Source organism: Tribolium castaneum, chromosome 1 (assembly GCF_031307605.1).
Source record: "Tribolium castaneum strain GA2 chromosome 1, icTriCast1.1, whole genome shotgun sequence".
NCBI classification, from domain to species: Eukaryota; Metazoa; Arthropoda; class Insecta; order Coleoptera; family Tenebrionidae; genus Tribolium; species Tribolium castaneum.
Genome location: NC_087394.1, coordinates 5,114,644 through 5,138,110, shown reverse-complemented (window position 1 = coordinate 5,138,110; position 23,467 = coordinate 5,114,644). Strand labels below are relative to the sequence as shown.

General features: G+C 30.6%; 3 protein-coding genes across 12 annotated transcripts in view; 2 read left to right on the top strand and 1 right to left on the bottom strand.

Moving 5' to 3' along the window:
• Window positions 1-112: 112 nt before the first annotated feature.
• On the top strand, window positions 113-1,823 carry LOC135265574 (uncharacterized). Of its 4 annotated transcripts, none has more exons than XR_010333290.1 (5): window positions 113-372; window positions 425-618; window positions 669-776; window positions 1,018-1,378; window positions 1,443-1,823. XR_010333290.1 is itself a non-coding variant. In XM_064355309.1 (4 exons), exons 2-4 carry the CDS (start codon window positions 562-564, stop codon window positions 1,804-1,806), a joined length of 1,131 nt encoding a protein of 376 aa, XP_064211379.1. In that variant the 5' UTR covers window positions 113-372; window positions 431-561; the 3' UTR covers window positions 1,807-1,823. The 4 variants fall into 4 exon arrangements, 2 of the variants coding, with proteins under 2 accessions (XP_064211379.1, XP_064211378.1); XR_010333289.1 differs by having other exon boundaries at window positions 669-956; XM_064355309.1 differs by having other exon boundaries at window positions 431-618; window positions 669-1,378.
• On the bottom strand, window positions 1,768-4,133 carry LOC135265572 (uncharacterized). 3 transcript variants are annotated; one of them, XM_064355303.1, is made up of 7 exons: window positions 3,915-4,133; window positions 3,479-3,856; window positions 3,294-3,426; window positions 3,041-3,232; window positions 2,344-2,987; window positions 2,204-2,280; window positions 1,768-2,148 (listed from the first exon to the last, which is right to left on the bottom strand). In XM_064355303.1, the coding sequence occupies exons 2-7, from the start codon at window positions 3,816-3,818 to the stop codon at window positions 2,131-2,133; spliced, it is 1,404 nt and encodes a 467-aa protein (XP_064211373.1). In that variant the 5' UTR covers window positions 3,819-3,856; window positions 3,915-4,133; the 3' UTR covers window positions 1,768-2,130. The 3 variants fall into 3 exon arrangements, 2 of the variants coding, with proteins under 2 accessions (XP_064211373.1, XP_064211371.1); XM_064355301.1 differs by having other exon boundaries at window positions 1,768-2,280; XR_010333284.1 differs by having other exon boundaries at window positions 1,768-2,987; window positions 3,294-3,423.
• A 1,250-nt stretch (window positions 4,134-5,383) lies between these two features.
• Window positions 5,384-23,467, top strand: part of LOC659951 (DENN domain-containing protein 1A) — a 46,872-nt gene continuing 28,788 nt past the window's right edge. For 2 of the 5 annotated variants that reach the window (XM_064359926.1, XM_015984565.2), the window contains exons 1-6: window positions 5,385-5,720; window positions 5,772-5,927; window positions 5,980-6,117; window positions 14,857-14,992; window positions 15,045-15,098; window positions 17,821-18,078. In XM_064359926.1, coding sequence (XP_064215996.1) covers window positions 5,704-5,720; window positions 5,772-5,927; window positions 5,980-6,117; window positions 14,857-14,992; window positions 15,045-15,098; window positions 17,821-18,078 — 759 coding nt within the window. In that variant the 5' untranslated portion in view covers window positions 5,385-5,703. Of the gene's footprint in view, window positions 5,721-5,771; window positions 5,928-5,979; window positions 6,118-14,856; window positions 14,993-15,044; window positions 15,099-17,820; window positions 18,079-23,467 lie in introns of all 5 variants that reach the window. The other 3 variants (XM_015984564.2, XM_966217.4, XM_008197337.3) reach the window with 3 other exon arrangements.

Sequence of the window (23,467 nt, the reverse complement as noted above, 5' to 3'; positions counted from 1 at the left end):
AAAGTGATATTAATAATATTTATTCATTTTAAAATACAACAGTGGCATTTACACTAGTCTGTACATTGTGGGTGAACATTTTCTTTGAAATAAAAATACAGTGTTTCACGCAAATACGCGCTATCAGTCGTGACGTCACCTCCCCACTCTTATTACGGTAGGTCAGTTGCTCAAAGCTAAACAACCAGTCTTTTACATGTGGTGTAATACGTTTTTCGGTTTTTTGGTTGTGTTTGTGCGTTAATAACGTGTCAAATAGCTGCAGCGGGTGTAATTTGTGCCACTAGAGACTTTAATTTAATTTAGAAGTGACTTTTTGTGAAAATACGAACTTTATAAAAGAATACAGGGAACCACGTTGTCGGTGAGAAAGTGAGTAAGCTTTAATTATACTTTGAGAAACTATTATATTTATGCATTTTAGTGGCAGAAAAGCACATTGTTAAGTTTCACTTTATTGCGAAATTTTTTGGGGACGGTAATCGCTTTTTAGTTCGGGGAGAAAATGCTTTTACCAGCGGTCACGTCACCAAATTTAGGTTTGATGGCACAGTACAACCGATGAGAATTTCTGCAGAAGTTCTACCGAGCATGAAAAAGCTAAATTATACTGTGGAGGTTTGTATTTATTTAACTGTTAGACATTTCTTCTACAAAGTGTGTTTTAGATTTCATATGACCTAGAAGAAGGGGTTAAGACGGCACATTGTACCTGCCCAAGGGGCAACGTGGCTTGCCATCATATGGCTGCAGCATTATATTATGCTCATTATAATGTAAGTGCTACTGACATTGAGTGTCAGTGGAGTGCCCCATCAAAAACAACACCACAAACAGAAGTCATTAAGTTAGCTGATGTTTACAAGCCGAAATTATCAAACTATACGGCACTGTCTAGGTCCTCTACTGAGGACGAAATTATTCAGTTCCGTGCCGAAATAGGCGTCACGAATGTGGTGGGCTTCACTTGGCTCCTAAGACCAGAAGCAAGTGAAGAAGCCAGAAAAATTATTGCAGATATCGAAGAAATTCTACAAAGCTTAGAATACGTGCAGGCCATAGACAAACAAAAGTTTCTTTTGGAGAAGTGCAGAATAGATGAGGCACGCATTAAACTGGTTGAGGCGTGCACTCGGGGCCAACATGTTAACGAAAATTGGCATGTAGCAAGGAAACATCGTTTAACGGCCAGCAGGTTTGGCATGGTACTATCTGCTTGCAGTAGACGAAGATTCCCACCCTCTTTATTTAAAAATTTGGCGGAAGGCTATTCGCTTGACAGGGTTGCTGCTGTGCAGTGGGGTAAGACCCACGAGAAGACAGCGCTCAGAGAATTTGAAGAAGCGACGAATCTTAAAGTCCAAGAGACGGGATTTTGGTAGGTCGAAAATAATTAACACGTATAACTTAGATGAATAATGTAATATTACTTTTTTTTGTAGGTTGGAAGAATCAGGCTTTTTGGGAGCAAGTCCTGATGGATTAGTGGAAGAAGATGGGATTCTCGAAATTAAATGCCCATATAAATATAGGGACACTGACAGTTTGTCTGAAGCCCTGAAGGATAAAAAATATTTTTATTGGAGGGATGAAAATGAGGACATTAATCTTAACAGCAATCACAATTATTACCACCAAGTACAGGGGCAAATGCACATCACTGGTCGAAGTATCTGCTACTTTGTCGTGTGGACACCAAAGTGCACAGAGATATTTCAAATTGAAAAAGATCCGGGGTGGTCAGAAAATATCAATATTTTAAAAGAATTTTATCTTGACCAATATATTTCCTTTATTTCACAATAATAAACTGTATATAAATAGATGGTTTTTATTTTACATTATTTTAATCATCACAATCCTGAAACAATTCTGCTACCTCTTTAATTAATGGAAATTGGAGGTTTGTTAAAGCGGCAGTCGCTTTAAAAACAATATCTCCATAGTGGCACAAAGACTCTGGCAAAAAATTTAAAATATGATAACATTTTAATCGGCGTATTGCCCTTTCGACGTGTATTCTTGCACGTGCAATATTTTCGGTACACTTAACTTGCTCTGGTGTAAATTGGACATTTGATAAAAAAGGTGGAATATTCAAAGTGACCCCTGGTGGCAGAATATTTTGGATCAAAAATCCCTTATCGGCTAAAATCATATCTCCAGTTTTTAACATGTCGATTATTCCACAATTTAAAACAACTTTTTGATCAGAAGTTGATCCCACGTATAAATCACTTACAAATGTGATGACACCATTGGGTGCAACTCCAATTAGCCCTTTGAAAGTATTATGATGTTTGTAAGTACTATATGTTAATTTCTGTGTTGACATAGACTTACGTGATACCACAGTGAAAATTTCGGTACAATCTAGAACTGCTCTACAATTAGTAAAATTGCTAAAACATGTTGGCAAGCAAGATTTATTTTTTTCGCGCGAAGGCATTGTCGTCATAAACTGTTTATATAAAATTTCATATATTACATGGACAAATGTTAAAATAATATTAGAAACTGTGCTTTGGGCAACCCCAAAGCGTTGCGCCAAATCAAGTTGAGGGAAATTGAGTCGTAATTTTACTAGGGTTAAAAAGAGTTGGTCAATTCTAGTTAACTTTTGGACTGTCCATTTGTGGTAATATTTTATGTCCAACTTTTCGATTAAGTGAAACAATGCTTCGAAAATCTGGCTATTGGGAAGACCGGTATATAAAACAATGAGTTTGTCATTTCCTTGAACATTTTCATAGCAAAATCGTACTGTCAGATATTGTATTTTTGCTTTAAGTTCAGCATTTTCCTTTTTGAGAAAATACATTTCTGCTTCAAGAGCCGCATGTGACACCAAGGGTGCTTGCACACCCATAGATTCTAACGGAGCATCTTGAATTATATCTGCTGGTGCTGCAACTACGGCTGTAGACGTCGATGGCACTTCCTCTAAATTCATTGTCGATGGTACTGTTTCTTCCGGTATATCAACACTATTCAAATGATCAAATTGTAAATCAATTTAAAACTAGGATTCACTTTTTACCTTAATGATTCAGCGGAACTAGAACAAGAAGGGAGTCCTTGTTTTTTCATCTTTTTTTTTTCTGGAGATTCCACTTGAAAATAGGCTCTTTTTGCGATATTGTGCAAAAATAATTCAGGACCATTTTCCTTTCTTCCATCCCGAAAATGGCAGCTGCAAACGTAGGCTCCTGGTCCGGGTTCTACATCTCTTCTACATTTAACAATGAAACAAGCAATTAAAAATTAATATCAAAACATCTATTAAAAATTACCTCAACAATTTTTTCCATAGTGCTCGTTCTTTTCCCGACTTAGGAAAACTAAAAAAATGGCATTTATCGCGAGTACTATAGTGTTTGCAATCTGGAGCCCAACACATTCCCATAGTTGTGATGTAAAAACCTACTACACATGAACTATCAAAGTATCGCAACAAAATATTATTCACAAATCATACCTAATGATGTACCACAAAAATGAGATAATGTCTTGGAAAAACAGAATTTTAAAAATTCAAGAACACGAAGATATGGAGAACGATCGGAAAAAACACGATAACAAAAGACACTCACGAAAGAAGCACAGAACTCACAACCCGTACTACTTTCAACCATGTATGTGCCTGAACCCTCTACCCTCGTATACCTGCTATTCATCCCTCGTGATGGGGGAGGGGGACAGAAAACAACCCGTTTATTGGGGTTGCGCCGGTTGCACCCCATGAATTCGTCATTCAGAAGAAATCCAATGTCATTAGTGTGGCAAACCATTTTTCCCTCAGTTTTAAAAGGCCACATAATAATTTACATCAATATGATGTCCAAATTAAGAAAAACTGAATTTTGAAGTTTGAAAAAAGTTAGGTTAGAAAAGGATTTATGTGTTCAACTTACAGAAATATTAGCTCAGTTGCTAAAATCTTTAAGAAACGACATTGCATTTTTCATAGCTATCATTTCTCTGTAAAAGTAATGTTCCTACACTTCTAGCATTAAAGAAATACGAAAAACTTTTAAATGCCCATAAGAAAAGCATTGAAAATGGCGATTGTTTAGCTTTAAGGTGCTGACCTACCTCAAATGTCTACGTCACACTGATAGCGCGTATTTACGGGGGGTATACCCTATTTTTTTTATTTTAAAATTTTCAAATTCATCTTGGAACAAATTATAATAACCTTTGTTGTAAATTATTAGCGCAAAGATCTATTTGTTGTCTTTTACAGTTTAAGTGAAACAAAATTTTTGTAAGAAAATAGTCATAGGTTCTTCAGAAACAGTAGATAGTTAAGACTTTAATAAAGAATAAATGGAAAGGCTAAATCTACAAAAAAATGCAACAAGTTAAATTTTTCTAATTATTTTTAGAGTTTTGGAACGAATTATACAGGTTGTTCCGTCTAAACCCCACATTAGAAGTATTGAAAGTTCTAATACAGATAATTATTTGAAAGTTGGTATTTAGCTATAATCTGTTGAGTTCTGCTCAATGAAAATATTTTCAAGATGGTGGCACTTCCGGTTATACCGGAAGTCGATATCAACCTGGTTATTTTAAATAGAAAGATATGTGTTTTACTGAATTTTTGGATTAGTTGAGTTATTTTAAGGAAGTTTTTATCAGCATTTCCTGTACCTAAGTTTAACCGTTTTTGATATTTATCATTTGCATCTGTCACTTAAAAAATCGGTAACTCTCTTAGGTTTCGAGATTTTGAAATCATATTTGGAGAATTAAAAGAAAAAGCCTATATCTGTTCTCCAGTGTGCTCAAAATTGGAAAACAAGTTAATAAACCCAAAAATTTTAAGGTTAAGTGTGGACAATTTCAAGTACCCATAACTTAATTTTTTCAATGGGATGTCCCAGTTTTTATTTTACTAGATGGAAGAGAATTTTTTTCTGCGTCGATCGGTATTACATTCCCTATACCTATCTGTGATAATTTTCAAGTTATGTTAGTTTTTTTGACATTGAAGAAGATTTCTTACTAACCACAGCTATTTTTGCATAGTTGCCACAAACTTTGTTCAAAATTGTGTTGTCTGTCCAGTGAAAACAAAATAAATTCATTGAATATTGGTATAAAAAACTTAAATTTTCCTCATTTTTTCTTTCGTTTCCCTGGCAGCCTATAAGAAAAGGCCTTTTGCTAATGATAGAGTCTGAAAGAGACTTAAAAAAAATTTATAGATGAGAGAGCCTGTACCATTTGTTGTTTTATTGGCGCAATTTACAGTTATAGTTATAGTACGGGAAGAAAAAATGTTTTTTGCAGGCCAATTTTAAATGTAATGTGTATTGCTGGTTGCATACCAGAACGTATATCATATCCAAATCAGTCCATATGTAATACCGTGTATTTAAGATGTTATGTAATGTTTGTAATCCGACTCCTTTACTTCTTCCCCGCAGAGCAAAATTAAAAAAAGTGCGATTAACAATTAAAGATTGGGTAAAGATCCCTTTTTTGTCAGCTGTTTCCAAGGTTGGTGGTCCTGCTGTGCGCTTCCATCTTCGTCTCACCCACTAGATTTCGTTATTTCCATTCAGTCTGTCAGTGTCCGTGTCAATCGGTGGTTGTTTTCGTGCCCCCTTGGAGCAATATGTGTTAATATTGGCGCTATGCCTCCAAAAATCTCCAGTTCTATCGCCCCCACAATGGATTACTAACACCACCAGCATGGGTTCCAGAATACGGTAAGTGCCCCCTTCCAACCTTTGCGGGTGTTACCCCACGGCCCCTTTCAGCGAGAACGTCAAGCACTTTTTCGAATGCTTCTGCGAGGTGGTGCCCCCCACGGGGGACAAAGCCGCCTGGATCATCCAGCAGTACCCCGACAAATACAAAGACGAGGAAGTGCTCAAAGCTGTACCAAATTTTGCATATCCTTACAAATTCGAAAAGTGCGTATTTTTGCGAGTTTTTGAGCGTGTTGTTTCGAAGGCGCTTTTTCAGCACTGTTATCCAGCATTATTCCTTCGTCCTGACGGATTTGGAGTCGAAGTGGACGTTCGGTTTTTGCAGACATGATCCGAGAGGAGAGACCGCGATTGTGGTCTTGAGTTATCTACCCTGGCATCAGGCGTTTTATAAGTATGTGGTGTAGAGAAATGAGGAGATAATCAGGAAGTTGAACTCTTTATTCAACTTTTTTTTTTCATATTAGAATTGTGCGAGACAGCATCTGGCGCAAATGCGGTTGCTTTCCATGCTTTTATTTGATCTGTGCTAAAAAAAACAAAACGGGGAAATTACGCGTGACGTTCACTTTATGCTGATCATTCTATAATTAAATCGTTTTATTGCGGATTAAATGTAATCGCCAGTGGAAGAGATTCGGAATAAATGCCCCTTCATACAACTGAATCATCAATTGATTGGTTGTTTTTGATTTAATTAATGAGAAGCGATGATAAATGGGAGAATTATAAAAAATTCGGGGAATAAACGATTTTGATACGAGTTTTATAAGACGTTCTGTTGTGGCACAAATGGTTTTGGAGCACGACGAAGGAGTGCCACAATTAAGTCTTATAAATTGACAGATCACACACTAGATTACAGTGATGACTGATGACGCCCAGCCCAGTACTGCCAATACAACTCCTAAAAATTTACGAAAAGGAGTTGCACAAAAGTTCTCTCTGTGAAACTACTTTCAATTTCACAATGAACAATTTGTGAAACCAAAGTGGAAAAAATTCTAAAAAAAATGTCCTTTTTTTACTGTATCTCAAAAACCAATAGCGTTTGTTATTAAATACTTTTTTCTTTGTGCATCTAATCAAATTTTTCTAGAATTTTTCTACAATCTTTTCTTATACCTACATACTAATCAATTAAAAATATTAAAATAAAAATCATTGAATTACAAAATAGCAAGGTAATTTTGGGACCAGCGACAATATTTTTCAAACATCGATGGTTTTATAATTAAATACGAAATATAATTTTTGTGTGCAAATTAGCTACTTGCTCGTAATACTAATGAATTATATGTAATTTTCATTATAAGTAATAAAAAAAATTAAGATTCAGAAAAAATAAATAATACAAGCTGGGTCAAAATAAGATTAATATCTAATTAAGTATTTTGAGCTAAGCTTTCATTGTTTGGTTTAGTTTAGTTTCGTTCTCTTGGCAAAAACATGAAAACTTCTTGCTATTTTCAAGAAGAAAGCACAAAGTTTTGAATTAACTTGGTTGGCGTATTTTAACCAAATTAAAAAGTTTGGTATAGAAGTTCATCATATCTTGGCTCAGTGCTGGCAAATTTCACCTGAGGCTGGCAATTATACAGGGTGATTCAATTATAAACAAATTTTCTTAGATGTAACCAATAATACTAATTCCAGCTTGACAGATCTGTAACTATTGATTGCATTGTTCTGAGTATTGTGAACTTTGTTTTGGCTAAATTTTATCATGAACTACATATTTATTATTATCTATTATTAAAAAATAAATCTGTATCAAGTGTAATTTAATTAGAATTTGTTGCATTTGAGTTAAATAAACCTCAGTTAATTCACCCTGTATGTAATTGACCAAGCTGTTAGTTGTTAAAATATTTAAAAAATGTGTATATACAAAAATTATAAATAATTCAGGATGTTTTTGGACAAGGATCGGTTTGCGTTTTGAACAGTTTGAACAGTATTTCCTATTTTTATTGTTATAAAATCAGAACCAAATTTTATTTTTGTTTAAATAAAGTATTTTTTAAGCATATAACACGTGCATTTGCGTTAAAAACCTTAACCCAGATCAGAACAACCCTAAAATGACAGTATTTTTACCCTTTTCTGGCGTTTTTCACATTCAAATGGAATTATTCATCAAAAAATAGTCAGAAAGCAAAGTTTCCTCAAAAATAACGAAAAAATAAAAACGAAAGTTCTTTAAATGGGAAGAAAATCACTAAATAATGTCGAAAATAACATTTTGCCTTCGTAGAAATTTAATTATTATTTCGGGGAATTTTGTCAAAAATAACTCAAAAAATTGATTGAAAATGGTGTTACTTTGTCTTTTTCGAATGATTTATTTATTCGAAATCTGGACGAAAATGGTGCTATTTTTGTGCTTAAACACATTTTTGAGCTAAAAACTTACAAATTGGTGTGCTTATTCATAACTTTCTTCAGCAAAGAAATTGCTGAATTTACTTGAAAATGATTTTATCTATCTGTATTTCAGTAACACACTGAATTATTTTGCGGATTCCGTGAAAAGTTGTCAATAATCGAAAATGGTGTTATTTTCGTCTTTGAGCTGAAGATTTACAGATTGGTTTAAAAAGGTGCAATTTTTACTTATTTTAACGCTTTTTACTTTTTTTTTATCGCGAAACGCAATATATCCTGTAATTTTAACAAAAATAATCTGAAAAATCATCGATTTTAATCGCGAATCACATTATCTTCGCATTTTTCCAGGTCTTCATGTCAGATAGTTAATTATTTTGCATTTACTTGTTTTTTTTAGAAACGCAAAATTTCGTTAAAAATTAGTGAAAATAATCATCGTAATCTTTACCTTTTTTTTCAATCAAACACTCAGTTATTTCGCCAAAAATTTTTGCTGCCTTGATTGAGCTAAAAATTCACAAATTGGTTTAATTTTTTGCTCAGTTTAACGCAGTTAAACCTGATTTTTTTGATACTGTTTTTTGATAACTATTTACTATGGATTTAAAACCTTATACTGAAAATACTCTATTCGAAGAAGAAATATTTAAAGAAAAATTTTATTTGGATTAAGTTTATAAACAAAACAAAAGTTTTTAAATGTGAACGTTGTGAACACTAGTGAAATGACTCAATTTGTTCATTCTCGTATAAAATAAATAACAATTTATGATCGTATACCCACACCTACCTACGTAGTATTGTAAATCAATCCCGGAAAAACAATGAGATTCGTCATGTTACTATGATTTATTATGTGGGGTGATGAATTCTATTTTGCCGAACAAAAATTTTTTGTTTACAAATTAATCTATTTTCCGTACATTTTTTTTCAAATATTCCTCCTTAAAACCTTGTCCAAAATTTCCTGACTCTTATGATAAGGGGTTTCTCAATTGCTCAACATTTTTTTTAAACGCGTAGTTATTTATCTAAAGATTTAGGGATTTGTTTGGTTTATTCTGTCCTTTGTCGCGTTTAGAAGACTATTTTTGTATTGTCACGTTGCCAATTAAAAAAATTTAATATGCTTTTATTCAAATGGATTTTTACGTGAGACAAGGGAATGTGAATACATTTTAGCAGTCGGAGCAGGCGTTGGTCATTGATTGCTGACCTACGCTAACACAATATCGATTCTCAAAACTATATTTTCCCAAATCGTACTTTTTCACACAGTACAGTAAGTGAGAGTGGTTATCTCAATTATCGATTGTGTGATAACAGCAAGGGTCATGAAAGATGATTCATTCGCCAATCAGAAGCAATACAGTTATTTAGCCAGTCTGGGTTTACCACAATTTTGTGGTTGGTTATCTCTTTATTTACTTTTGTTTTTCAATGGAGATAAGTTCACTGACGTTTAAATGAATGCATTGGCGACAAGTTTAACAATTCGAACCATTGCACGATTTCTAATTTGGAAACTCGAAGGTTGTTCGACGGTAGCAATTTGCTTTTTATTTGCTTTAGCTGTCGCATTCTGTCGTTTAAATTCATTCTCGACGAGATTGTGAATTAAACTGTGTCTACAGAGTTGTGGCAAAAAAGAACAAAACAGACTAATTTATAAAAAAAAATGTGAATACGAGAATTACTCAAGTGTTTTTTCATACCTTATCTAATGAAATAAATAACAAGTACTTTCAACACTCGTAATTTGTTTAAAGAATTGATATAATTAATTAGTGAACAAGCAAAACTATTTTTTTATTGTGCCACATATCTATTTAAATATGAATACACTATTGCTATTTTTTACGATATGTACAGTCACGATCTAAAATAATGACATATCGAAAAGATTTATAGCTGCAGTTTTAGGAGTGTCATTCTTTTTGAACGTGACTGTACAGGGTGCTGCATTTTGGATGTCCGAATATCTAAGAGGTTTTGAGAAAAACGAGTGACACATTCTCGGGTCCGTTTTTTGAGAAAATAATTTTGGTCAAAACCGCATTCCGCTATCGTCTTTTGTTTTCGACTTATAAACAAAAGTTGACATTTTAGCGAAATCTTAAAAAATTCATATCTTCCTTATTATAAAAGATACACATTTGAAACAAAAACATTAGGCATTTTTTACAGAGAATTTAATAATACTATCAGCGATTTTTTTAACTATTCGTTTAGCTGGAATAACATAAAGTTTAATTTTTTTAAATGGGAATCATAGGCGGCTGTGATATTTTTGAAAAGCTTATTTTTTTCTGATTTGACATGTCTATTTGTGTAATACATTAATTTTAAATATTTAAGAAAAAACAAAACATTTCGCTTTTCTTTATAGTAGGCCATGAAATATTTTTGGATTTTTAATTAAAACTATGAAAGTTGTATTACCTAACCAGTATTTATAATTTAATGATTTTTTAAACCCTAATTAATTCAAAAACAGCATAATAAATTATTATTAAATAAAATTTTTGCATATACTAAAAATTATTTTTTTTATATTTAAAATGGCAAGCTTAGATTGTCATTCTATTTTCTAATTTTAAACATGAAATGTCGGAAGAAGAAAAATATTATTAATTGTATGATTGCGTCTCAATAAAATTTTATTTTACAAAAATTATCAACGTCATCTCCATTGCACTTCACTAAATCATAAAAAAGTCATCGTTTTCAATTTTTTGCACATTTTTTATGTAATTAAAATCTGTGACGCTCGTATATTTATTCAATTAAAAATAACTTAAACATAGCTTATTTTTATTTCACATTTTTTACTTTAATAACCGTTCACAAAATTTCTAGATTATTCACACCTTTTATGTAAAATAATTTTTCCATGGCCAACTACGTTCAAATATTTTGAATATATATCAAACTATATTTATATTGTTTTCACTTCAGAAAAAAATAAGCTTTTCGAAAATGTCATAGCCAACTATGATTCTCATTTAAAAAATACAACTTTATGTTATTAAAGCTAAACGAATTATTAAAAAAAACGTTGACAACATTATTAAATTCTCTGTAAAAAAGTGCCTGTACAACGTCTTTGTTTCAATTTATTTTCCCGACTTCTCCTTTTGAAGTCTCATTTTCACGTCGCGTAACAATTTCAAATTCACTTTCTACCCTTTTTTGTGGCCTGTGTGAATCACTTAATCGTCACACTTTCGTAAATCAAGAACTGAATAAACAGCTACTATATCAATATTTGTCCTTTTTTTTAATTGTATTTGTGTCAGTATGTGGACGATTATCTTGTTTGTCAGGTCATTGGCAATTTTACTAACAGATAATGTTCCGGATTTTTCAATTTCCCGCAGAATGGAGATGACCAATGTTTAGCAGTCATTATGCAAGTTGTTATGGATCACGAACGCAATTATGTGTTATTTAACAATTATATTTCTTATCGTAGGCCTAGGTTGGGTCTGGATAAATTCCCATGCATCATGTCGTGTGATATTCTTATCAAGGCCATTACGGAAATTATTCTATCGCAAACTAATTATTAACTTTCTTTCTTTTTTGCTTGACGTGGCTCGTACTACTACCGTTTGGAATGAATTATTTCAGCTGAAATTTGCATATGGCAGTATTGGACACCTGTCACAAGAGTCACTCTGTTAAGATTAATTGAACAGTGTATAATGGTTGTAATTTCTGCCAAGTCGCATTTGCCTCCGGAAGTTCTCGTTTTACGTAGATGACGTCGAGTTGTTGCATATTGCGATGTCAAATTTTATTTTATTTCTGGCACAACAAACTGATTTAATCCGTTTGGAGAAAAAGAAAAAAAGTTAAATAATAATGGATAGTAAGCACAAAACCCTCAGTTAATTACTTAATAAACTTATTTTTTTACTTACAACAGTATTTAAAGGTTAATAAATAAACTAGCTCGCTCTGAAGCTACATTGTATTCCATTTCGGTAGCTAATTAAACACTTTCATTCTGTAAAAAAAGTAGTATACCTAAAAGTAAGTAGTACTTACAATGGGATCAGAAATGTTTAATTTGCGATACCTATATTTCATAAGAATGGAAATTGTCTTTCTGTGTAGTAAAGATTTTTCTACTGACATACATATTTATTAAATTTTATTTCTCAGTCAGTATCTTTTGGAATTATCTCATTAACTGCAGGCATCTACTGTTTACCTACTTATTATGATAATGAAAGATTAATAAATAAATTAGGTTTTTTTGTTTAAAAGCTCTAATTATTGTCCATAAGAGGGAAATTTTAAAGTACAGACCAGCGTTGCCAAAGGTGAATTTTTCGCAACTTGAACGAATTCTAAGATTATTTGAAGAAGATTTAATCTGTTTGAAATTATCCGAATGCACTGTGAATTATAATAATATAATGTAAAAAAAATTGGGGAAAATGCATTTTTAGAATTAGTTAATTTTGTGTTTAGAACCCAAAGTTTTGTACAGAAATATTACTAAGGAATGATTTAGAAAATTTGTGAACCCAACTGTTAGATTATTTTTGGAAAGGACAGTAATTTCTAAATGAGAATTCGGAGAATGTAGAAGTATTAATAATTTTGAATACAATCTATAAAATGTTTTTAAAGGAGATTCTAGAGAAGAATAAACGAATAAACGGTTTTAGAAAAAAATAAGAGAAGAATCTTAAGAAAAATCTAGAGAAGTGTACAAGATCAATATCAAAGGGCAATCTAGAAAAATTCGAAATGAAACTTTAGAAGAATTCTTGAAAAGACGCAGATTGGAATCTAAAAGCAAATTTGTTTAAAAAAAAAATTTGAACACAGTCTACAAAATAGACCCAAAGAAGAATGTACAACAGAATTTATAAACGAATCTAAAGATGGATTTATAAAATAATTTAAAGAAGATAGAAGAGTGTAGCAACAAGGCTAAAGAATAATGTGGAAAAGTTGTAAACGAAACTATGAAGGAATTTAAAAAAGATGCACTCGAATCTAAGCGAGAATATGGAGAATGTAGAAAACATAAAGGATACAAAACGAATGCTAAAGAATAATTAAAAAAATTCTATCTAAATGGACCTTCAAGAGAATTTAGAAGTGCTTCTGAAAAATTTTGAATACAGTCAACAAAATACCTTCAAAGAAAAATCTAGAGAATCTAAAGAGGGTTTTACAAAATAACCAATCTAAAAAAGAGTACAGATTTCAAATTTAGAAAAGAATCAGTGAAGAATATTGAAAAGAAAAATCTAAAGAAAAGTGTAGAAACGATGTTAAAGAATAATTTAGAAAGATTTAAAGGAAACGAAGAATTTTGACAAGAGAATGAAAAAACTTTTTTTGCAAAATAATTTTGACTAGAGTCTAGAAAATAATTGTAAAGAAGCATCTGGTGAACAGTTTATAAAATTATCTAAAAGAATGTAAAATTTTGTCTGGAAATATTCTACACGAAACTAGAGAATTCTTAAGAAGACGCAGATCTAAACAAGAGTCCAGATTTCAAATCTAGAAAAGAATTAGAGGGAAATCTTAAAAAGAAAAATCTAGAGAGGAATTCATAAATAATGGTAAATAATAATCTAAAACATTTCTAAAAAAAAATTAAAAAAACTCGAGAAATTTTATGGAAGAATATTGATAAGAATGAGTAGAATCTAAGCGAGAATTTATGTATTTATTTTATTCACCTTGTTTTTTAATTATTAATATTTAGTGCAATAATGCAGCAGTCTGTTAAAGCTTTTTTCTTTTTTTATATATTTGACAAGAAAAGACCTAGATGTAGGAAAAATGTTGTATACGTCTCTTAGTTAAAGATTATAAATGTTTTTTCTTAATCATGAAATGATAATTTACGAAACGAAGCTTTTTGCCAACCTGTGTTGATTTTTTTTTAATTTAATAATTGAGTACCTAGGTCTTTTTCCACATTTCACATCTTCTGAAATTTTCCTTTTGATATTTTATCGGTACAGTCGAACTTCGATATGCCGAATTTTGTGATAACACGAACCATTTTATCTTCCACTGAGTCTAACGCCAGTTTTTTACGTATTTTTAAACATTGTTTGTCTTAAAATTACATAATAAATATACTTAAAAAAAATGTAGCTTTGCTGTGTAATGTCAGATAATTACTTTTTTCTTGAAGATTATTAAAACAAATTTTATTACCGTATCAAATGCATTTAAATCTTGTTTTTTTTTTTCATTTATTGCTAATAACATGAATTTTCGATTACTTGATTTATTTTGTTGGCATTTACTTACTTGAGTTACCGAAGTTTTGTTTTTTTTCATGGCTCTCAAAATTTGTGTGCTTAAAAAGTGTGCCTCTTTATTGGGCATTAAAGGTGCTAATGAAGAGCTTTTTGATGTTTTCGTTCAAAATAAAAAATCTTAGAGCTTGCCAGCTAATTGGAAACAAATTGTGCTAAGTTCGTGCGCTCTAATGAGACAACTTAGTGCCGCTTTCAACTTGTAGCATAATTTTTCTCCTGGAAATCGTGTCAACCATACAACTTTGTTACCATATAATTATCGTTGTTTACACGTCCACAATCGCTCGACGAGCACGTTTCCATGCATAACTCACCACAACATAATGAATTATTTTAAATAAATTACAAAAGTACAGAGTCAAAAGCCCTGATTATCTCTTTCATCACCAAACTGAGAAAAAAAAACCAAAACAACACAAAGCTCCTTCTGACAGGTTTCTAGATAACATAGCAGTATTAATGACCAGTCCGCGATCCGAAGACTTGAGCGAATTCTTGTCGGCCGTTTACAACACGAAATTAGCGGAAGCGGGTAAATATTTCACTGTTCCTTTCAACCGAGGAGAGAGTGTAAGTTGAGGAACACTAGCTGCGTGTGAATGCTAACGTCTTATCTTTTCAGAACTTCTCTGTTGAGGTCCCTAAACCGTTCCAGTTGCCGAGTATACCGGAAAACGTAAGTGTTCAATTATTCCGGACGTGATCCATAAATGAGGGATTAGATTTTAAAGTTTCAAACGTGCGATCTGGACGGTTTTTTGCCTTTAGTTTGCTTTCAGGTGTTCACTTTCGTGATCAAATCGCACTATAATTGATTAAAAACGGGATCGGTTCGCGTGTCTACACGCCCGTCTGGTTTTCAGTTTTTTCTCTTATGTGGAGAGACCGGATTTTTAGGGAGTTTTGGATAAATTTTTTATTAATTCCTATTAGAGGAAAAATAAAAACATATTTTTTATTGCAATAAATTCCATTAGAAAAATATACAACACGAACTACGTTTTTCAAAAACTTAAAATTATTTATTACACAAAAAAGGTACAAAAAAGTTAATTAACTGTTGAACCAAAATGATGTTTTAAATTTGCTGTTGTAAATTAGTTGGTTTTTTGTTTAAAATTACACTGTATGAAAATATACAGGGTGACCCAGGGGTGCATAATCGGTCTATAATTTTTTTATTATTTAAAATATTGCGATTCTGTTTTCATTTTCCAATAGAGCGACTTAAAGTCCACAAACCAAAAATGTTTTTATTGTACACAGGTTGTTGTATACAGGGTGGTGAACCAAAGTTACATTTTTTTAAATGGAACACGCTATACATTTTTGCATGATTAGATTCTACGCAAAAAAATAATGTAACTTTATATAAACTGTTATGGGTCTATCTCTTTTCGTTTCGGAATTATTCAACTTTTCGTTATCAAAAAGACCAATTTTTGAAAAATCGCAGCAAAGTCGCCTGTGGATATTTTTCGGCAAATGTGCAACAGAAAAATTCAGAATACCTTGTAGTTTTAGGAAATAGTCTACTTTTACTTGAAACACGGAAATAATGTACAGGGTGTGCCAAAACGCAAAAAGTTAAATAACTCATTTTTTTTAATGGAACACCATGTATTTCTTTACATGTGTCAATTGCATTTTTTATAAGCCTTCTATTGATATGCAGTTTTTATAGCAAATTTACAATATTTCTTAAATTGTTCAAAAAAATAAAAAATAATTTTTTTATTTATTTTATTATTAATTCTTAATGGGTTAAATTCATTTATGTACCAGGTAATAATTAGATTACTTGTGTAATTAGTCACATTAGTACATGTCAAAAAATTAATTACTATTTGACTATCAGAGTCTAGGCTAACAAATTTTCTTGTAATAAAATATATTTTTTTGAACAATTTTGAAAAATATTTTAAATTTGCTATGCAAATCCCATACCGTTAGAATGCTTATCAAAAATGCTTTCGATACATTTAATTAAATACAGGATGTTCCATTTGAAAAAAAATAGTTATTTAACTTTTTGCGTTTTGGCACACCCTGTACATTATTTCCGTGTTTCAAGTAAAAGTAGACTATTTCTGCGTGCTTTAACTAAAAGTTGTCGATTTACTAAAACTACAAGGTGTTCTGAATTTTTCTATTGCAAATTTATCGGAAAATATTCATAAGCGACTTTGCAGTGATTTTTCAAAAATTGGTCTTTTTTATAACGAAAAGTTGAATAATTCCGAAACAAAAAGAGATAAACCCATAATAGTTTATATAAAGTTACATTATTTTTTTGCGTAGAATCCAATTATGCAAAGATACATAGGGTGTTGCATTTAAAAAAATATAACTTTGGTTCACCACCCTGTATACAACACCCTGTGCATAATAAAAACATTTTTAGTTTGTAGATTTTAAGTCGATCTATCGGATAATAAAAACGTTATGGCAATATTTCAAATAGCAAAAAAGTTATACACTCAATTATTCATTCCTGGAACAAATGACACACCAGTGAACCGGTTTTAGGGCCGGTCTTTCTCACAGAATGAGATTTCACTTAAGATGCGAACGCGAAATGGTCGATTTTGCCTTGTTTTTGAAATAGTTTGACGAAAACACACTTTTTTACATTTATTACACAAAAACTGAGAATCTTAGGAAAGTAAGACTTTCACACAACTTATTAAAATCTGCACTGTCGGTTTGTAAAAATTAATAATTACAATTTTAATAAATAAAATAAATAAATTTTTAAAATCAAAATTAACAATCGGCGAACACTGCAATTTTGCCACTTCTACGTAAATTATTTTTTTATTATTTGAAAGTGTTATATGGAATTAAATAGAATTAAAGTATGTATGTGTATTTTCAAAAATTACAAGTTCAAATACTCACAGAGTGTCTTTATCGTTGAGAAACTAAAAACACAAAAAACTGAAAAATATTGAGACTGAAATTCTGAATCGACAGAAAAACTGAGAAATTGAAAAAACTATAGAACTGAGAAAAAACACTGGTAAATTGAAACATTAGATTCTGAAAGCTAAAAAACTTAAAAACTGGAATACAAAAAACTAAAAAACCGTAAGATTAAAATTTTGTAGATCTTAGTGACATTTAAAAAAATTTGAAACTGCAAATTAAAAACATTAATAAAAAAATTAAGAAACTAAAATGGTAAAATACTGGAAGCCTGAAAAACAAGAAATCTTTAGATGTGAAACAAAATAACTGTAAAATGAAAATATTTTTAGTAAGGATTTTAAACTGAAATACTAATAAAAAAAAAAATTGGAAAAAATTTCTTATTTTCAATTCCCATTAAAAAAAAACACTTTTTTTCGAATTTAAGAAAAAAGTTTCCTAAAATCCGGTCTCTACTTGTATTTCAGCGCAACCTCACCGAGTATTACAACGCTGTGGATTCGCACAACATGATGATAATCTTCGCGTCAATGTTGTACGAAAGGAGGATCATCTTCACGTCGAAGAAACTGAAAAGATTGAGCGCTTGTGTGCAATCGGCCAACGATGTGATTTATCCAATGATATGGCAGCACATTTTCATTCCGGTGCTTCCGATGGCACTGATAGATTATTTGCTGGCGCCGATGCCTTTCCTTATTGGTGTACCTGAGGAAGTAATGAAGGTGAGCGAGTAATCGATTTTATTCTATCGTTGGAATTCATTTCAAATATTGTTTTTGAAACTGATGTGTGTGACGTACGTAGAGTTTTGAGAAAACAAATATTAATTATGTCGTCTTTTCTAATTACGTAATGTTTACCTGGAAATGAGATCGTGACAGTTCAATATTAAACACTGTAAGGTCGAATTTTTTTTTGGTGTAAAATATAATTTGTGGAATTGCTGTTGACAGCTGGTTCATTAGAGCAGCGACAAAAATATTATTTAAAAATGTACAACCGGAAAGAGGAAGTTGTTTTGTACAAAAATTCTCAACACAAAGGAATTTGTTTGAAACAGAATTAAAATTCAAATAATTTGATTCTATTTTTACTTGACCTGGATCATAAAGACTAATCGTTCACCTTTGTGTGTTTTTTTTTAACTTAGTCTTGATGATTATAAGTTTTGCTTTTTTTTGAGAATTTCAACACATTTTTGGTCAAAAACGCATTTCTTTAGCGATCGAGAGAGATAATTGGAAAATTAATCTAACCGAAAATGGGACAGTTTAGCATTTTCCAGTGTTTTTTGATTGAATTTTGCTAAACCTTGTGAAAAACATCGTCAAATTGGGTCAAAAATTATGGTTTTGCTTTTTTATATTTTTTCGAAATGAAGCTGCCAACCATAAGGTATAAGGTAGGTAAAAAAACAGGGGATTGGGTTTGCTTTTTTTAAACCTTTAAACACATTTTTGGACGAAAACTAAATTTTTTTCGTGAGATTTTTATATTTTAATCGTGAATTTGGCTGAAAATTGTGTAAATTGTGCTTTTTTTACTATGAACTTTTAAGCTTATTATAACAAGAATTTATAAGATTTTTCAATTAGGTATAACAAGAAATTTTGGAATTTTTCGAAAGTGAGCAGAAAAACATTAAATTAGGTCGAATTGGTACAAATTATGCCTTTTTTAAAGTTTTAGCACATTTCTATAAGCTTAAAAGTCAATTTTTTTCGTGAGATTTTGCTAAGCCAAACCGAACCTAAATAAAACACAAAATTGGATCGTTTTTCAAAAGGTTTCTTGTTATTAATTTAGCACATTTTTCAGTTAGATTCGAAAAATTTTGTTAAAAATTAATCGAAAACAAGACAGTTCTGCATTTTGATTGATTTACGTACGTTTTTTAGATAAAAAGATTTTTTTTTTGTGAAATTTTACAAACTCGATCAAAAAATTTCGAGAAATTTTAAATTTAGATAAAAATTATTCAAAAAACTAACCACCGATTTGAGTTGCTTGTGTAAATTGTGCTTTTTTTACCCTTAAACTTTTAAGTTTATTATAACAAGAATTTATAACATTTTTCAATCAGCTATAACCGCAATAAATTGTGTGCGAAATTTGTGGAATTTCTGGAAAATTTTTCTGCTGAAAAACATTGAATTAGGTCGGAATTTGTACAAATTATGGCTTTTTTACAGTTTTAGCACATTTCTACATGCTCAAAACTTATTTTTTTCGTGAAATTTCGCTAAACCAGACCGAACCGAAAAAAAACACGCAATTGGGTCGTTTTTCGAAAGTTTTTTGTTATTAATTTAGCACATTTTTCAGTTAGAATCCTGAAATTTCGTTAAAAATTAATCAAAAACAAGACACTTCTGCATTTTTTTTTAGATTTTAAGTACGTTTTTGAGATAAAACGATGTTTTTTTTGTGAAATTTTGCTAACCCGATCAAAAAAATTGGGTAGAAAAGGTCCATTGCCCATTTATTTTCCCGAAACGCAATAATTTCGAGAAATGTTAGATAATAATTATCCAAAAAGCAAACCACCGACTTTGGGCCTGCGTTTTTCGAACGTGTTTGAAACATAGAACACAGAAAAATTACTAAATTAGGTCAAAAATTACTTTACTTTTAAATTTAAATATTAAAAAAAAATGTTATTTTACTCTAATAAATTGGCCTTTTCAAAATGAATTGCATTATTTTCTTTTTTAATTATTACTACTTTCCTCAATTTGGCGCTGCTTTGAGAACACGATTTATTTCATTTTAATAAAAAATAATACGTACGGCTATGAAGCGTAAATTAAATTAAAAAATATTCACACTTTCTGCTCAGAGAAAATTATTATTAGTATTAATGTTGTTTTTGCATTTTGCAAAATTTATGAAAACTTGAAAAAAAATCTTCTAAGAATGTTGTTATTACAACTCATTCCAATGAACTGGTGATCACACTGATTCCTTTAAAATTAAAAAAAAAACATTATTATCATACTTAATACTAAGCATCATTTTTTAAAATTGTACGATTTTTTTGGAGTTATAATTATTGGCAAAATAGTTTAAAAAAAGAAGTTGAGTATGCTTTTTTCGAACATATTAACACATTTTTGAACATAGAACACTGTAAAATTACTAAATAAGGTAAAAAATTACGATGTTTTTCTTTTTTTTTTTTGGAATGTTGTCAAAAACTAATGAAAATTTGGAAAAAATCTTGGTGGACACATTGATTTGTTTGAATTTTTAAAAAGGTGATTATAATACTTAATACAGGCCATAACTTTATGTTTCTATGTTTGGAGTTTAAAAACATTGTCAAAATATAAAAAAAGTAAATCTGCCCAAACTATTGACTTTCCATTACTTCCATAACTTGTATTTCATTCGATAATATACAGCGTGCTCAAAAACTGGCGCACCAACTCAATGGTGTGTGGTAGAAAAGTGGTTACATATAAAGGTAAAAATAGTAAAAAAATTCTTTGTATTAAAGTTATTGATAAATAACAAATTTTAGGTAAATGATATGTGGCAACGTTGTGTAACAGTCATGATCGCAATAGAATTTGAGCAACAATAAAAATAAATTATTTTTGAAACGGTTTCCTAGGAAATAATTCCCAGTGTTTGCACATCTACACATTGTGATTTTTTTGATAAATTTTAATTTTTTTTAATTAAAAAAACTGCTAAAATCTGATAGTAAATTTAAAAATAATTATTCATCGTTTTGTTACGGAACGATTACCTGGTATGAAACACAAAAACATAAAAAAATAATGAAAACTAAAGAAGTTAACACAATAAGTTTGTAGCTCCAGATTTTTTAAAATATAACTTTAGGAATTTTTTCAACATTTTTCCCGTAATCTGCACTTGCTTCTCTATAACGTACCACTGAGTTGGTGCGCCAGTTTTTGAGCACCCTGTATATTTCACTTAATATATGCGTGTTTAGACATTATTTTGTTGATTTCTGCGATAGATAAATTCTGATAAATATTAATAACACAAATATTTATTTTGATATGTAAATAATGCACCCTGAGACACTGTTATTTATTCATGGATAATTTCGAGTTGAAATTATTGTTAACAACTTGCAATAAATTAACGTTATTACATAATTATGATTTGTTATCACAAAGGAGAGCAATATTTGCCGAAGGCTTTGAGGTGGTATTTTAATCGATTAATTCAAATTAAAGGCTGATGTAACTGTTGCGAATGCAATTTAATTTATTAGAAATTGAAACAGGGGTTTTATGTCATTTCATTAAACATCCCTTCGTTGTCCTATCTGGAAAAACATCAAAGAAGAGAAAGTATATCTACATTATGTAAATTTTGAGGTGATTCAGCGTCTCTGGATGTTGGTTGCAGTGATTCACTGACACGAACTCAAAAATAATTCAACACAATAATAAAAGAGCGAGGTTATTTGCTCCATAACATTTTTTCCTTGTATTAATACCAGGCGACACAATAAATAATGCAGTTTAACAACTCCGGATAAATTCGATGATTGAATGGTATCGGAATTCCATCGGTTCCGGTCACATCCGGTCTCTTTTTTTTCAGAGTTTATTATTACAAGGACATAAACACAATGGAGACACGTTAATTGAGTCTTTGTCTAATCGCCAAGCGTTTTAATTGTACAAATTAATTTGCGGCTTGTTTTACAAGGAGGAAAAAATGTCGTAGCACACCGACGTGTTTTATAGGATTTTAAAAGGGTTCGGTGTCTTTTTATTCGTGCTTTTAATGGCCTGTAAGCAGGTGTGGTTAATGTTCTTTGAATCGTTATTTACAAAAGAGACTGAGCCACAATGAACGGTGGGTGGACGGAAAATTTAAATTATTGCATTGAAGTCAGGCAGGAAATTGAAAAACATAACACAGAATAAGAAAATTTTTAAAGTAAACGGTCAATTTTATTTAACTTGCTTTGTTGTCTGTCTGTCTGTTTCATATTTTTGGAGCCAAATTTGAAAGGGTTTCCGTTGTCCCAATGAATTGAAATTTTGCATACTTACGTAATCTGCATGACAATGCAATCCTGTAAAAAATAAGTAAATTAAAATAATAATAAAATATATATAATATATTTTAATAAATAAATAATATAATATAATATAATAATAATATAATATAATAAATATAATAATAAAATAAATTTAAAAAAATGTTTTTTAGAAAAAAGCTTTTATTTAAAAGATGCAATAAAAAGTAAAAAATAATGCATTGATAAGAGGAGACTATTTTTGCTTACAAATTAGGATTTTAAAATTTATAAAAGCTTTAGGGGGTATTTAACCACATATGATTGCATTGACACGCAGATTACGTAAGTATGCAAAATTTCAATTCATTGGGACAACGGGAATCCTTTCAAATTTGGCTCCAAATATATGAAACAGACAGACAGACAACTAAGCAAGTTAAATAAAAGTTTATAAAAAAGTAAACGGTCAGTGATTTTTTTACATTTAAGGGCCGGTTTATAGAAAACTTTGTTAGAATTTAATTCGTTGTTAAAAGTTAACAACGTAAATGGACCAATCACATTTGTTCAATTTGGTCACGTGATCAGTTAATCACGCATTTAATTACGAATTAAATTAATGACGCTTCTATAAACCGGTCCTAAATGTTGCATGCAATTGTTTAATTTGAGTAAAATTAAAATTTTGTATACGATCCAGATTCAAGTTGCATGTTTAATGTTCGGATTTACTTCAGCAGATCACCGTATAAAATAAGACAATAACAAATAAATAAATAAATAATTATTTGCCCTAAATGATCATTTTTTTAAATTAATTTCATTTTTTTTTATTTCATAGTATTAAGGAGTGCACCATCAAAGGCAGTAATTTTTCTATAGTATTTTACAATTTATGTCACTAAATAACGTCATTTTTAAGTTTTCTAATGAAGTTTTTGTTTACTACTTTTGTTTTTTTTGTAATGAATAAAAAATATTAAAGAATAAGAACAAAGTAAAATAAATTTAAAAGTAATGATTTATTTTATACACCTTGTTTTATCTTTCTGTTCTGGCTGTTTTATAAGAAATGATTGGTTTTTTTTTGTGTATAG

What these genes read in the sequence shown, in the direction of transcription:
- LOC135265574 (XM_064355308.1), top strand. An exon ending in AGCTAAATTATACTGTGGAG is followed by an intron (nt 619 to 668) that starts GTTTGTATTTAT and finishes AGTGTGTTTTAG; the next exon opens with ATTTCATATGACCTAGAAGA. An exon ending in GTCCAAGAGACGGGATTTTG is followed by an intron (nt 1,379 to 1,442) that starts GTAGGTCGAAAA and finishes TTTTTTTTGTAG; the next exon opens with GTTGGAAGAATCAGGCTTTT.
- LOC135265572 (XM_064355301.1), bottom strand. Translation starts at nt 3,818, where the DNA reads ATGTGGCCTTTTAAAACTGAGGGAAAAATGGTTTGCCACACTAATGAC. An exon ending in TTTTTGTGGTACATCATTAG is followed by an intron (nt 3,427 to 3,478) that starts GTATGATTTGTG and finishes GTTCATGTGTAG; the next exon opens with TAGGTTTTTACATCACAACT. An exon ending in AATTTTCACTGTGGTATCAC is followed by an intron (nt 2,281 to 2,343) that starts GTAAGTCTATGT and finishes ATACTTTCAAAG; the next exon opens with GGCTAATTGGAGTTGCACCC.